Source organism: Aquarana catesbeiana, linkage group LG01 (genome assembly GCF_042186555.1).
Source record: "Aquarana catesbeiana isolate 2022-GZ linkage group LG01, ASM4218655v1, whole genome shotgun sequence".
Lineage (NCBI taxonomy): Eukaryota > Metazoa > Chordata > Amphibia > Anura > Ranidae > Aquarana > Aquarana catesbeiana.
The window spans coordinates 290,395,051-290,410,500 of record NC_133324.1 but is presented as its reverse complement, the minus strand read 5'-3'; the positions used below and the strand labels follow the sequence as shown (position 1 = coordinate 290,410,500).

The 15,450-nt window shown below is 41.7% G+C and overlaps 1 protein-coding gene across 1 annotated transcript in view; it reads right to left on the bottom strand.

The window, feature by feature from the left end:
* PXN (paxillin) overlaps positions 1-15,450 on the bottom strand; it is an 88,943-nt gene that overhangs the window by 31,854 nt on the left and 41,639 nt on the right. The window contains exons 2-6 of the mRNA XM_073629316.1: positions 13,386-13,603; positions 2,154-2,227; positions 1,926-2,065; positions 732-921; positions 522-657 (exon numbers count right to left, since the gene is read on the bottom strand). Of these exons, the coding sequence (XP_073485417.1) occupies positions 522-657; positions 732-921; positions 1,926-2,065; positions 2,154-2,227; positions 13,386-13,603 (758 nt within the window). The remainder of the gene's footprint in view (positions 1-521; positions 658-731; positions 922-1,925; positions 2,066-2,153; positions 2,228-13,385; positions 13,604-15,450) is intronic.

Here is a 15,450-nt window from a genome sequence, read left to right as displayed (position 1 = left end):
GGTCTTCCTCCAAAGGGGTCTTCAGGAAATGGGTTACATAGTATCTTGCGCCAAGTGCAAAGGTGAACATCCCAAGTAAAACCCAGTGTCTGAAGCAACATTACAGGCCACCCCCAGAGCGTGCGATCCTGGTACAGCTCCCAAGGTTGCACCAATCCAGAAGTACTGCTACTGCTTAGGCTTTAGAAGACAGTAAGATTGAAAAATCAAAAGATAAAAAAAACATAAGAAAAATAAAACTAGTGGAGCTGGTTTCTTCGGGAAGGGGAAGAGGACCATTAACTACAGAAACTAGCATAAAACAGAAAGCATGGAGTAGGGTATAGTTTATAAGGGAGGTTTCTCGGGGGGGGGGATCCTCAAAAGCCTGCCAGTATTCAATCACCTGAAGGTATAAGCCTATAAACCATGGCGTAAGAATAAGTTGCCTGTGTCCTGTATGATTTTAGTAAATTCACTAAAATAACATCAAAGATGAAAACACAAAGAGCTCAATGGAAAGTTAATTTTAGAACACATACCTTAAAATCAGAAAGTGAGGCCATGAGTTCATCCAGTTCACGTGTAGCAGAAGAGGCGGAGATTCGAGTTTGCTGCTGGTTGGTGCTGACCCTCTGAGGGTTGTGCATCTCTCCTTGAGGCACAGTGATTGACGGGCTGTATTAGGTATAATAATAATCAGAGTACAGATAAACAACAGGCTAAAATATTCTTACAGCAGTGGTACTTACACTGGACTGGGAACAGAGCTTTCTAGTTCATCTAAAAGGCTTTCCACACTTGGACGGACATCTTCTATGCCTCGTGCTCCATTTCGCTTAGGCTTTTCCTTTGAGGCTTGTCCAATCTTAATGGCAAAGTTGTCAGACACACTGGTGACAGGAGGAGCCATGGGCTGCGAGAGGTTTCTGCTCAGGTCATCTGTAAGTATAAATGTCTCCAAGAACTGACTGGTGCAAAACTATTTCTCAAAGTCACTGCTTGAGGACAGGTTTAAAACAGAAGCCATATTCCTGCACAAGTACTGGCACAGATGCTGACATGCAGTGACTCATAACATTGGGCCAACAAGATTTATAGTTTGAGGTCAATCTCAAATACAGAGCTTTAGTTCTCAAATGGCTAAAAGGCTTCAGTTACACGGGCACTCAACCCCATGCAGCGCTGAGAGACTTAGCTTTTTTGAGCAGCGCAGTTTTGTGCTGGCAGCCTATACAAGTAAATGGGGGTTTGTTTTTTGTTTTTTTGAAAGCTGAGGGCAGATAGTGAGTTTTTTTTTTCTTGATGTGGACAAAAGTTTCTTTCTTTATTTTTGTATTCTACCGAAGGTACTACCGGAAACAGACATTACCTGGGGAGGGTGGGAAGGGAGGCATTATTAGCTGGGTTATTCGGTTGTTTTTTTTGTTCTGTTACTGCGTTTAAGAAAAAAAAAAAGCATATGTACCTCACTTTATGATAGGGATGGAGACCTGATTGGCTCAGATCAGTGAGCATTGATATGTACAATGTTATTGTTAACTTTGGATGTTGGTCTCTTGAATTTGGATGGAATTCTTATGCAATGTATTGTATGAATAATACTTATGTGCGCAATAAAATTTTTTGAAAAAAAAAAAAAAATACAGGTAAATGGGGATGCAGCGGCTGTATGGACTCATCCGCAAGTTTGACAATGTAAGGGACTGCTGCACGGCTGTGTGAGTCCATACAGTCTTTGAATCTCCAATCACTTATATGGGCTGCCTGCACGCACCTCAGCCATACTCCAAAAAGGAAAAAAGGGAAGGATAATCACTCTGTATGGGGCACAACGCAGAATTTTTTTTTCTCAAAACTGTAATATGGAAAAATTATTTAGAGAAACTTACTTTTCAAGGTACAGATAAGTTAAATAAAATCAAGTAGTACACATTGTGTCTCACCTGATGATATGCTACTTGGAGGCCCTTGCTGCACAGCATTTAATTCCAGGAGTAGACGGTCCAGCTCTGACAGATTGCTGCCCAGAGACGTGCTTGTGATTGTGGGAGACGGCTCTGCAGATCGCTGCTTATTGGGGAAACTGTCCCAAGAACAACAAGCAAATCAAATCAAACAAGGGGCATCTCAGACAGGGGAGAACATTACAAAGCTGTCCCAATAATGCTTACCTGTATACATGCTCCTCTTCTCCAGCAGAAGGGGACAGAACAGTCTCCTTTATAGTTGAATTGTGAAGGGGATTCTGGGGAAAAATATTAAAGGATGTCAGAAGGTAAATCACAGTTAGCTACTAGTTTTTAATTTTTGCCACTGAGCTCACAAATTCAACATGCTGATTGTACCAAAGTCAATCAATCTATCAAGCTGGATACAAGCAACCTGCCCATAAGATGGTTTGAACCTCAGCTGGTCCCTGCTGAACCGGCAGAGATTCAAACCATCTATGGCCAAGCTTTAACCATTTTACCCATCATCCTCCTATCACATTCTCACCCTCTTCCACCCCTTGTCACCCTGGAGTATCTGACACCATGACTGCTATGTGCTTGAAAATTTTTAATTTAAATTTCACATAACCCCAATTCGTTTTCATTCACCGATCCCGTCCCACCTTTTTACTTTATTAGGAAATGGTCTTTTCCTGGAGTAGTCAGATTTTCAAGTAAAGCTCTAAAATAAAAACAAAGTGAGTGTCTTTGTAAAGGGACCCTGAATTGGCAATACATAGGAAAAAGGCAGTGTCTTTAATGAATACAACTGATTTAACCCCTTCCCGACTGCCGCACGCAGATATACGTTGGCAGAATGGCACGGGTGGGCAAAAGGGCGTACAGGTACGTCCCCTTTAAGATGCAGCATTGTGGACGCTCACCGCGTGCGTCCCGTGGACTCTATGTCCGCGATCGTGTCATGGGGCGGAAGAACGGGGAGATGCCCATGTAAACAAGGCATTCTCCCATTCTGCCTAGTGACCGGGAGCAGTGATCGCGGTCATGTGAGTAGTAGCCCACCCCCCCCCGCAGTTAGAATCATTCCCTAGGACACACTTAACCCCTTGATCGCCCCCTAGTGTTAAACCCCTTCCCTGCCAGTGTCATTTACACAGTAATAGTGCATTTTTATGGCACCGATCGCTGTATAAAAGACAATGGTCCCAAAATAGTGTCAAAAGTGTCCAATGTGTCCGCCATAATGTCGCAGTCATGATGAAAAAGAAAATTGCAGATCACCGCCATTACTTATAAAAAAAAAAAAAAAAAAAAAAAAATGAATAATAAAAATGCCATAAAACTATCCCCTATTTTGTAGACGCTATAACTTTTGCGCAAACCAATCAATATACGCTTATTGAGATTTTTTTACCAAAAATATGTAGAAGAATACATACCGGCCTAAAAACGGAGGAAAAAAATAGTTTTTATATATATTTTTGGGGGGGGGGGGGATATTTATTGTAGCAAAAAGTAAAAAATTGTTGTTTTTTTTTCAAAATTGTCGCTCTTTTTTGTTTATAGCGCAAAGAATAACCGCAGAGGTGATCTAATACCACCAAAAGAAAGCTCCATTTGTGGGGAAAAAAGGACGTCAATTTTGTTTGGGTGCAACGTCGAACGACCGCGCAATTGTTAAAGCGACGAAGTGCCGAATCGCAAAAAGTGCTCTGGTCAGGAAGGGTGTAAACTCTCATGAGGCTGAAGTGGTTAATGTGGCTCAAGGTTTTAAAAACATTGTTCCATTGTTTGATTTGTAATTTCATCATGTACATGAGGGCAGTCATATGTTCTCACTACATAGAAGAGGCTCTGCCCCAAACTTAGTAGGAATACACAATGACAGTTACAGCAATTCTCTCTCAACTTAAATGGAACAGTTCTGACCAGACTGAAAATAGACTTTCATTAACCACTTCCATACAGGGCATTTTCACCCCCTTCCTGCCCAAGTCAATTTTCAGCTTTCAGCGCTGTCACATTTTGAATAACAAATTGCGCGGTCATACAACACTGTACCCAAATGAAATTTTTATCATTTTTGCCCCACAAATAGAGCTCTCTTTTGGTGGTATTTGATCACCCCTGCGGTTTTTATTTCTTGCGCTATAAACAAAACAAGAGTGACAAGTTTGAAAAAAAAAAAAAAACACAATATTTTTTACTTTTTGCTATAATAAATATCCAATTTTTTTTTTTTTTTTAAACAAATTTTTTCCTCAGTTTAGGCCGATACATATTCTTCTACATATTTTTGGTAAAAAATATCACAATAAGCGTATATTTATTGGTTTGCGCAAAAGTTATAGCGTCTACAAAATAGGGGATAGATTTATAGCATTTTTATTATTTTTTTTTTTTTACTAGTAATGGCGGCGATCTGCGATTTTTATCGTGACTGCGATATTGCGGCGGACACGGACAATTTTGACACATTTTTGGGACCATTCACATTTATACAGCGATCCGAGCTATAAAAATGCATTGATTACTGTATAAATGTGACTGTCAATGAAGGGGTTAACCAGGAGGGGGCACTGTAGGGTTAAATGTGTTCCTAAGGAGTGATTCTAATTGTGGGGGGAGGGGATTCCCAAGGGGAGGAGACCGATCGGTGTTCCTCTGTACAAGGAACACAACATCGGTCTCCTCCCATCTGACAGGACGTGCATCTATGAGTTTGTGAGTTTACACTAGGGGTGCAACGGATCAAAAAACTCATGGATCGGATCAATCCTCGGATCAGAGTCACGGATCGGATCATTTTCGGATTAGCAAAAAAAAAAAAAAAAAAAAGACAAATCTTGTTACACCCACCGGAGTTTTAGATTTAAAAGCTATTTTCCATACAAAACGGAGCTTATATGCATACAGTATTTGTAGATCGGACGGACTGTTTAGATGTTAAATTTTAAAGGCAGCAGCAAACCTGCTGACCTTACATGGTTGCTAATGTGACAGAACACTCACATTAGCAACCATGTAAGGTCAGCAGGTTTGCTGCTGCCTTTAAAATTTAACATCTAAACAGTCCGTCCGATCTACAAATACTGTATGCATATAAGCTCCGTTTTGTGTGGAAAATAGCTTTTAAGTCTAAAACTCCGGTGGGTGTAACAAGATGTCCGCTTGCCCCGTTCCCACTCTATCATTACAGTACTATGCAAGGGAGTGTGGGGTGTAGCAAGATGGCAAAGATGAAACGTCACTTCCTGACGATACAGCGGCCGCCGCCGGGTGTATCAAGATGGCCGCCGCTCCGGAGCTATGCCAAAGCCGCAGCTTTTCCTATGGCCGAGGCCGCCGAGCGCTCCGCGGATCGCGGGTGTGCCGATCCGCGGAGGTTGACCCGTACGGATCACGGATCAGCGACGATCCGTTGCACCCCTAGTTTACACACACAGATCCACGGTCCTGCTCGGTTACCAGGCAATCGCGGGTGCCTGGTGGACATCGCGGCCGGCGGGCACACGCACCGGGGCCCAAGTGATGCGGCCGGCGGCGCGTGCACCCCCCCAAGGGATCCTGGAAGACAGCGCCGTCATAGGACGCCGGCCCAGGATAACAGCTGCACCGTCCCGCCGTCATATGACGGTGGGCGGGCAGCAAGTGGTTAAACTTAAAGGACAGCTGTAAAATGAAGTCAGTCCAACCAAAACTGATAGTTCAGGTTTTGGTGGATACTGGAGAGTTAAATATTACCAAAAGGAAGCTCTATTTGGGGGGGGGGGGGGGGGGGATTATAAAAAATACATTTGGGTACAGTGTTGTATGACCACGCAGTTGTCAAAGTGTGAGAGTGCTGAAAGCTGGAAATTAAACCTGGGTAAGAAGGGGGTAAAAATGCCTTGTAGGCAAGTGGTTAAACAACCACCACAATTTATATACTTCTCAGGACTCTTGGTAAAATCTGTAAAATGTGAGTTCCTGGGTCTGAATACCTGATGTGGTCATTATGAGGGGTTCCAATTTCCCATGTTGGATAGAATATTTTTTTTTATTTTTTATTATTAAATAGTTTGCAAGGTTACATTCAAAAAGCCAATAGTCTGGACCGCTTTGATCCCATATATCACAACACTGATGAAGCTTGAGAAGGACAATCTTTTCTAATATTTTGAAGATCATTATAAATATATCTTATCATCTGTTCAACAGAAACAACTATACTTAAGTGACCATTATTTCACTTGGGCAAGAATCTACCCAAACGCAAAACAAAAGACAATAAAAAAGAAAAATAGGAAAGGACATAGATGGAGAAAAAAAAAAAAAAGAAGTTGGGAGAATTGCACAAGCAAATCAATCTTTTTCTTTGACAAAATAGCTGTTCCCCAGACAGCTTAAGTCAGAGTCACGTCATGAAGTAAAAACTATTTATAGGAAAGATCTTAGAATATCAGATCCCAAAAACTCAACCCAAGGAGACCATATTGCCATATACTTAGGGTAACATGCATGTATGTTTGCCGTAAAATCTTCCATTCTCCTAACACCTGAGCGTTTCAGTCACACATTTTTACCGCGATTTTGACCACGTTTTTGTTCAGGTCACCAATGTAAAAAGGCAGAAAAACGCCTGTAATTTGCCCCAAAGAAGCTAATGTTCTTTTTTTGAGCTTAGGGCGTTTTGATTCAGGTGACAAAAACGCTCAGATGTGAACAGGTGCCATTGAAATGAATGGGATTTTGCTTGTTGGGCGTTTTACGAGTGTTTTATGAGCTGAAAGCTGAGTGTGAATGCAGCCTTAATTGTAGAAGCAACATCGGTATTCCAGTGTCTGGGTAGGAGTACTCGTGCTGTGGAGTGGAAAAAGCAAAGCAGCCCCTTTTTAGTCTCTCCCTTAGAGCCCGGATAAACAATAGCGCCATTTCTGGAGATATTCTCTCGCCCAATCTTTGATAAAATATGGATAATTGGGGAATGCATGGGATAACAATATATCATATTTTAGAAATAGTGTGAGAGCGCTCAGTGCAAAGAGAGTCAAATGGAGTTAATTCCCTATGAAGTGACCCCTTGTTCCATAATTGTATTAGGGCTGAAACAACTAATCGATTAATCGACAACTAATCGATTATGAAATTAATCGATTACTATTTTCATAATCGATTAATCGGCTAGTAACATAATGGGGTTAAAAAAAACTAAAATGAGCCCTTTATAGTACAAAAAGAGCAAATAATCGCTACTGTAAATATTACTTTCACAGTTCTACAGTAAAAAAAAAAACTAACCCCTTACAGTAGTGATTATATGCTTTTTTGTACTATAAAAGGCTAATTTATTTTTTTTTTAACCCCATTATGTTACCAAACATCTTAGACCTGGTTCACATCTATGCATTTCTTTGGTGCTTTTTGCAGAAACGCACTACAGTTCATTTACATGGTTTCCTAGTTTCCTATGGGACAAGTTCACATCTATGCTTTTTTCAGCCGCTGCGTATTTGGAAGGGGGGACTTTTTTTTTTTAACGCAAAACGGTGCTTTTTTGGTTCAATATACTTCAATGGAGAATCTGCAGAAAAAGCATGTAATGCGTTTTTGCAGCAATTTGTGTTTTTTAATCTGCCCAACAACAAATTGGCCAAAAAAAATGCAAAAACGCAAATTGCAGCAAAATCAAAAAACGCACAGCAAAAAGCACAGCAGAAACAGATCAAAAGCAAACTGCATAGGTGTGTACCGAGCCTTATGCTGGCCACATGGATCAATTTTCAGACGAGAATATTCAGACGAAAAATCTTTGTACATTCGCTGAATGAAAGAATGTTGTTTGAAATTTTCACTTGTTTTTAACATTCTGTGTTTAAAACGAATGTAATTTCTGAACAAAAACCACATACACTGTCTGAAAATTCCTTTCACCAAGAAGTTTTCTATTTCCAAATTTTCCCATCACTGTGGGTGAAAATGAACGTCGATTTGACCCCACTAACAATTAGAAAATCGAACGAACGTTCTTAAAATTACATTTTTTTGTTTTTGAAGAAAGACATGGTTTGTTCTTTAAATAAAAAAATTTGATCTCTGAGTCTGATGATATTTACCAGATTCACCCTTTAATAGTATATATCCTCTAATAGTATATACAGTATATATCTCCTCTAATAGTATATACACAGTATATCTCCTCTAATAGTATATTCAGTATATCTCCTCTTATAGTATATACAGTATATCTCCTCTAATAGTATATACAGTATATCTCTTCTGTCTGTTATTCTCAGAGTGGATTAGATATTTTGCCCCCTAACCATATAGTTGGTTATTTATATTTACCACTGCATAGAGATATTTAGGAATAAATTGCCTTTTAAAACTTTACATATTAACTAAATTATACACCACACTTTTTTTTTTTAAGGTTATTAACCGATTAATCAAAACAATAATCGGCCAACTAATCGATTATGAAAATAATCGTTAGTTGCAGCCCTAAATTGTATATAAAAAAAGTTTAAGCTAAAAATAGGATTTTTAAAACAGCTTACCTGTAAAATCCTTTTCTTGGAGTACATCATGGGACACAGAGCCTCAAGTAATTACTTGGTGGGTTATGGGCCTACCTTCAGGTGTTGACACTGGTATAACCAATACAGGAAGTTGACTCCCCTATATAACCCCTCCTCCTTCCAGGAGTCCTCAGTTTTTTCGCCAGTGTCTAAGGTGTTGGTCAAACTTATGATTTAAAGGGAAAGATTCCCCCTTTTCAAGTTAAGGCGCACTCTGCCAAAGCGGTTGGTGCTTCAACTTGAAAAGGGGGAATCTTTCCCTTTAAATCATAAGTTTGACCAACACCTTAGACACTGGCGAAAAAACTGAGGACACCAGGAAGGAGGAGGGGTTATATAGGGGAGTCAACTTCCTGTATTGGTTATACCAGTGTCAACACCTGAAGGTAGGCCCATAACCCACCAAGTAATTACTTGAGGCTCTGTGTCCTATGATGTATGATAAAGAAAATAGTGTAGCCAACGACCTGGGTAGTTGCATTCTGCAGTTGCTATTATATTAAAATGATTCAGTCCCTTAGTTGTTGGTGCTTGTTTAATCGGTGAAGGGGTCAGTATTGTCCATCATAGGAACCTGGTTGACAAAAAACCCGGCTGGAATTCTGGATTACCCATAATTAGACTAAGTGGGCCAGGGGTTAAAAAGATACCTAGCTTTCGGAAAAGTTAAAGTGATTGTAAGGCTTCGTTTTTTGTTTTTTTTAAAATAACAAACATGTCATACTTACCTCCACTGTGCAGTTAGTTTTGCACAGACCGATCTCTCCTCTTCTGGGGTCCCCTGGTGGTGCTGGTAGCTCCTCCCCGCATCATATAACCCCCTAGGAGAAGCACTCTCCCGGTGGGGGGTTACCTTGCAGGCACGCTCCCGAGTCCAGCATTGGACGTCCATAGACGTCGAATGTAGGACTCTGCCCCGGCGCCCACGTCATTCTATTCAATAAAGAGCTGAGACAACAGGGAGGGGGGGAAGAGCGCGTCTCTGGCAGGATAATACAGGACTCAGGTGAGTAAAATTGGGGGGCCGGTCAGTGACAGAAGTTTTTTTTTTTTTTTTTTAATTTTAAACCATGAGGATTTACAACCCCTTTAAATCCCAGACTTTTAAATAATGATCGGATAGAATATTTAAATCTAGATGATGAAAGATGCAACAATAGGTGCTGGAACATGCAAAGTTGGACAGCAGGGGAACTATGGAAGGAAGGTCTCAAGGAATACAAGAAGCCAAGAAATGGCTCATCCCACCAGACTCTAGCTACAAGTAGAATACCCTAAAGCACCACTTGTGGATGCACGGGCTCTTTAAACTAAAGTGCTAAATTGGCATTTGGAAACTGTCAGCCTGCCCATGTATGCAGTTCTGATAGCCTCCCTCTCCTATGCCCTGATTATAAATGACCTGCTCTTTCATCCTACTAGAGTGGACAGGATCTGTCTCCAGCTGATTTAGAGAATGTTCAACCTATAAGACTCCACCTATTTGCTTGCAGTTTGCGGGCCATTTGCGATAGAACAAGCAGTAGGTAGTTCAAGGAGAACAACATTCAAAGTGTTATTTTATGAAAAATTGGAGAAGCCTGGAGTTAGCCCTTGGCTTCTTATGTCTCAAATACTAGAACAGTGAAATGCCCAAGGTTCAAGCTTAACTAAGAGGTGTATCTAAAACCATGCTGCACTAATTATGGGCACTTTTATCTCCTCTCGATCTTCCCTGTTCAGCAGTCTTAAACCATCATGACTGACTGGGACAGGATGATGCAAATTCTGCATATTGGAGTGAATTAATTCTAGCATTCTACACCTGCATCTTACAGAAGCTGGATTTTACGCATGCATGGCTGGCAGTGCAAGATATGCTAGTATTTTTTTTTTTTTTTTTTTACTTTGCAGGTTTAGTTCCACTTTAAGCTTCCTAGATTAACCACTAGAGCGAGCTCTAAATAAGGTTCATTTTTCACTCGTGTACTATATATGTATCAGACATTTTTGGGTTAGATGCATCTAAACTCAAGAACAAACACACAACTTATTGCAGCCTACCAGTCTTTAGATGTTGTGGCTTGATAACTAATTTTTACTGATCCTTTCCCCCTGTATCTTGACCTGGTGACACTGCTAATCACATGTGATTAGCTAACTTACTGTTGTGTATCGATGGAGAAGCAGTGTTGCCACCTTAGGACAGGAAGTGTCCCAATACACCTCCCCTTTTCCTTAACATAGGAGAGAGATGTTCTATAGTTCACAGAAGTAAACCAGGCAGGGCTGAAAACACACTGCTTGAGATAACACAGCAATGACATGACAGCACTGGTTTTCTAGGATAAAAAGGTGTTAAAGAGGAGTTCCACCCATTTTTGAGAGGTGGTCTCAAACAAAAGACCACCCCTCGTTTTTGGATATTGAAAAAATAAATATATTTTATTTCCTTTAGTACCTTTTTTGGAAGTACAAGTGTACTTCCGATTCAGCAGGGCCGTGGCCCAGGTTGTCACGTCCCCTTCTTTGGCGAGCACCCCTGTTGTCTTCTGGGACCTGTGTGTGTCCCAGAAGACAAGCTAGCCATTCACAAAGCGCCACGGGACTCGCACATGCGCAGTCGGAAACCGGGAGTAAAACCGCAAGGCTCCACTCCCGGTTTCCCTTAGTTGGAATAGTGGGGCCTGCACCAGATTTGATGGATGGATTGGCCTCGGGGGGCCAACATCACCGGCTCCCTGGACAGGCAAGTGTCCTTATTAAAAGTCAGCAGCTACAGTGTTTTTAGCTGGAACACCGCTTTAACCGATATAACAACTGCTACAACTCCAAAATTATCTAGCAGATGTATAAAGACACATGCATTCCAGAGATTGATAGCTACATGTTTAGAATATGAATTATTGGAGGCAAGGATGGGGGTTTCCCCATTTGGTATAAACAGCCCTCAAATTTTCCACTTGCCTACTCGCATTTTGCGAGTGAAAAATGAGGGCTGGCGAGGAGCTGGGCTGCCTGGGAGCGAGGGGCGAGCACAGCCGGCAGGCAGGGTTGATCGAGAGCCGTTCTCCCAGCGATCTCCCCGGGGGAAGAGCATGGAGGAAGAGGAGAGGCGCGGGAACACAGAGCACGGATAGCACACTGTTACAGCTTACATTACAATTGCCTCCGCTCATCACACAGCGCCCCACCTCCTCCTAACCCCTGTTATAGACAGAATGAGGGTCCAATGCTGGGATGCATTCTATTACAGATGAGGGGTTAGGAGGCGGGGGGGGGCTGTGTGTGACGGCAAGCAGAGTTAATTGTAATGTAAGCTGTAACAGTGTGCTATCCGTGCTCTGTGATCCCCTGGCTTTCCTCTTCCTCCAGTCATGATTCGGCCCGCCCTCTCTCGTCCTCTGCCCAGGCGAGGCTGCAATGGTGGGCACAGGTGAGCCTGCAATTGTGGGCACTGAAAGTTGTTGTTATTATTTATTGTTGTAACTTAACCACTTGCTTACCGGGAACTTAAACCCCCCTCCTATCCAGACCAATTTTCAGCTTTCAGCGCTGTCGCACTTTGAATGACAATTGCACGGTCATAAAACACTGTACCCAAATGAAATTTTTATCATTTTTTCCCCACAAATAGAGCTTTCTTTTGGTGGCATTTGATCACCTCTGCGGTTTTTATTTTTTGTTAAAAAAATTTAAAAAGACAGAATTTTAAATCAATGGTGGGCATTAATAGGTGGCACTTGTGGGCATTGATAGGTGGCACTTGTGGGCATTGATACGTGGCACTGGTGGGCACTGTGATGTGGCAATGTCAGGTTGCACTGTCAGTGGGTACTGTTGGCACAATTGAGGCACATATGAGGCATTATTGCCTCCTCCTCTTCGGGACCGATGTCCCTTGCTGCTGAGCCGGTGATCGGCTTTTTTTTCTCCTCGCACTGTCAGCGCGAGGAGAAAAAAAAAACGATCACAGAGCTTTTGTTTTGATCATGTGATCAGCTGTCATTGGCTGACAGCTGATCACATGGTAAGGGGCCGGGACCGGCCCCTTACACAGATCGGTGATCACCCGAGTCTCAGTGACTCGGTGATCACAGCGCGCTCCACGCGCGCCCTGCAGGGCGCGCGCAGGGCACGTGCACAGGGGAGGCCATCATATGACGGCCTCCCGGGAATTCAGGTCCGCGCTGTAGCCGTCATTCGGCTATAGCGCGGATGCCAAGCGGTTAATTCTGCCTAAAACATTTAAGTGTCATTTCATGACATAATTTATGAGGGCGTGTTTAGGGGCGGGGAAGGGTAGAGGTTGGGTAGAGGTTGGGTGGGGCAACTGGTGGTGAGTAACTCTTGAGGCCTGGCTAGTAGCTCAGGCCTCGGGCTTTCACATTGGAGTGAAAGGAGACGCGTTTTGCAGGCGCTATAGCGCCTGTAAAGCGCCTCAATGTGAAAGGGGTCTTAGAGTAATACTTTGACTGGGTGTCTTATACTTTTTCCACTTAATTATATAATTATTATTACTACTTCCCCTTTTGCAGCAATTTTTTCGTTTTATTTCACCTGTCAGCTCGAAAAAAACGATTGGGTGGCTCCACAGCTGCCCAGGTAATTTTTATGGCATGGCCCTGAACCAGCTGCACAATGCAGAAACAAGCTCACAATTTCAAATGCAGCCGTAAGCTTGTTTCAATCTGTTCAGATATTGGATGTCCCATGTATGTTCAAAATACTGAACTAGCTACGTTTGGCACCTGCTGTCAAAAGGATCGTTTTATTTTACAGGCTTTCTACATACAATATATAATTACAATAATCATCCAAAGTACCAACATAATTTACTAGATTTTTGAATATTAGGGTATAAAAAAAAAAAACACATTCAATTCTGCCTGGAAGTCTTTCACTTATTTACCTGCTGATGCGAATATTTATTGGAGCTGCTGGTCCAGGAATCCAAAGGGTCTGCATGGACTGTGCCATTGAGGGACTCGCTAGTGGGTGCAGCTGGAATAGAAATTTCTTGGTAGGTTTGGCACCCACTGGGATAGGAATATGGGGTCTCCTCAGATAAGAAGACAGGCCGCTTGGAAATATGAGATGTGGTAGATTCCAGGTCAGCAAGCAATGCATCTGCAATATACAAACACAGTGTTTAGAAAACTGCAATAGTAAGTCACTTATAAGGCACCTTAATGGAGTACCTAATTAGACAACTTAACTACTTCCACTATGGAACTATTTTTTTTTATGCACATTAAAATCTGCATTTTTGGCTATAAAAAGTATTTAAACCCCCCAGGATATGTTCTGAAAACATGGAGCCCTGTAAAATAAAAAGATGGTAGTTGAAATGTTTTATAATCTTTGCAAAACCATTTATCAAATCTATATTTTTATGAAATACATGAATATGAATTTAGGTACACACGAATCTAATTTGTACAAAAAAAAAAAAAAAAAAAAAAAAAAAAAAAAAAACGGGGGGGGGGGGGGAGGAGGTTGTGTTAACTAGATACCAAATGTATTAGGCCTCAACACTGTCTGCCTCTGAAATTATAGAACCTAAAATCATCAATAAGTCACGCTTTATGAATGTCTGTAAATGAGGAACCTAGAATTATTATGCAAGCCAGCATGCATGATACGCAATATGTGTTGTGCATTTATGTGCGCTGCATTTGTGCTTATGCATGTTATTTTCCTTTATTTAGATTTTACATTAACACATATATTTTTACTTTAAATTTTGTTAAAAGTTCCAGAAGGAGCAGGAGAGCTTGTGAACCACAGAGGGGAGAGCAGACTCAATCTGTCCCCACTAACAATAACTGCTGGTTCACACAGGGGCAACACGACTTGCAGGCCGACTCACAGAGGCGACCTGCACACGACTTCAGCGGCGACTTGCAAAACGACTTCTGTATAGAAGTCAATGCAAGTCGCCTGAAGTCGTCCCAAAAATAGTACAGGAACCTTTTTCTAAGTCGGAGCGACTTGCGTTGCTCCTATTAGAATGGTTCCGTAGTACAGAACGGGACACGACCTGTCAGGCGGCTAGGTCGCCTGACAAGTCGCCCCTGTGTGAACCGGGGCTAAGGGAAAGAGTTTCTCCTCATTCACTTTCAATGCAGAAGTCTAACTTCCAGATAACCCCAGAAAGGGTTCAGATCAAGTTTACAACTGATAAGTGGGATCTGCCAACATAGTACAGACAAGGTTAATTATGGTAGACAAGGTTAATTATGGTAATCATTTTCATTTTACCACTTTATATATCAACGATATACTCCACATTGCTAGACTGAGAACACTGTAGTTGTTCACAAGTGAAACGCTGTCAGATGTTGATATATGTATGTGTGAAGAAAGTTTGTGTATATGTGAAGAACAGCTGGGGGAGTCAATGGAGCAGGATCTGGGTGTTCTGGTAGCTCATAAGCTTGATAGCATACAACGCCAAGCTGCAGTTCCCAAAGCAATCAAAATCCTTTGTTTTAAAAGGTTTAGACTCCAGAGAGATATAATTTTGTCCCTGCACAAATTAGTAAGACCTCACCTGGAATATGCAGCTCCAGTTTTGGGCACCAGTTCTCAAAAAGCATATCGGGAGAACTGGAGGAAAAGGCAGGCTGGAGAAGCGCAACCAAATTGGTAAGAGGAGGAGCTCAGGTATGGGGATAGATTAGAGGAACTGAATTTATGATCAACATGTAGAAATAAGTGGTCCATATAGTGAACTTTCACTTTAAGATCACAGAGGACAAGAGGGCACTCTTTACATCTGGTGGAAGAGAGATTTAATCTCCAAATACAGAAAGGTTTCTTCATAATAAGAGCTGTAAAAAAGTGGAATAGACTCCCTCCAGACGTGGATCTGTCCAGCTCAGTCGATTGTCTTAAAAAAGGCCTGTATTCTTTTCTAAATGTACATATACCTGGATACTACTGTTGTATAGGTAAAGTTGACCCAGGGAATA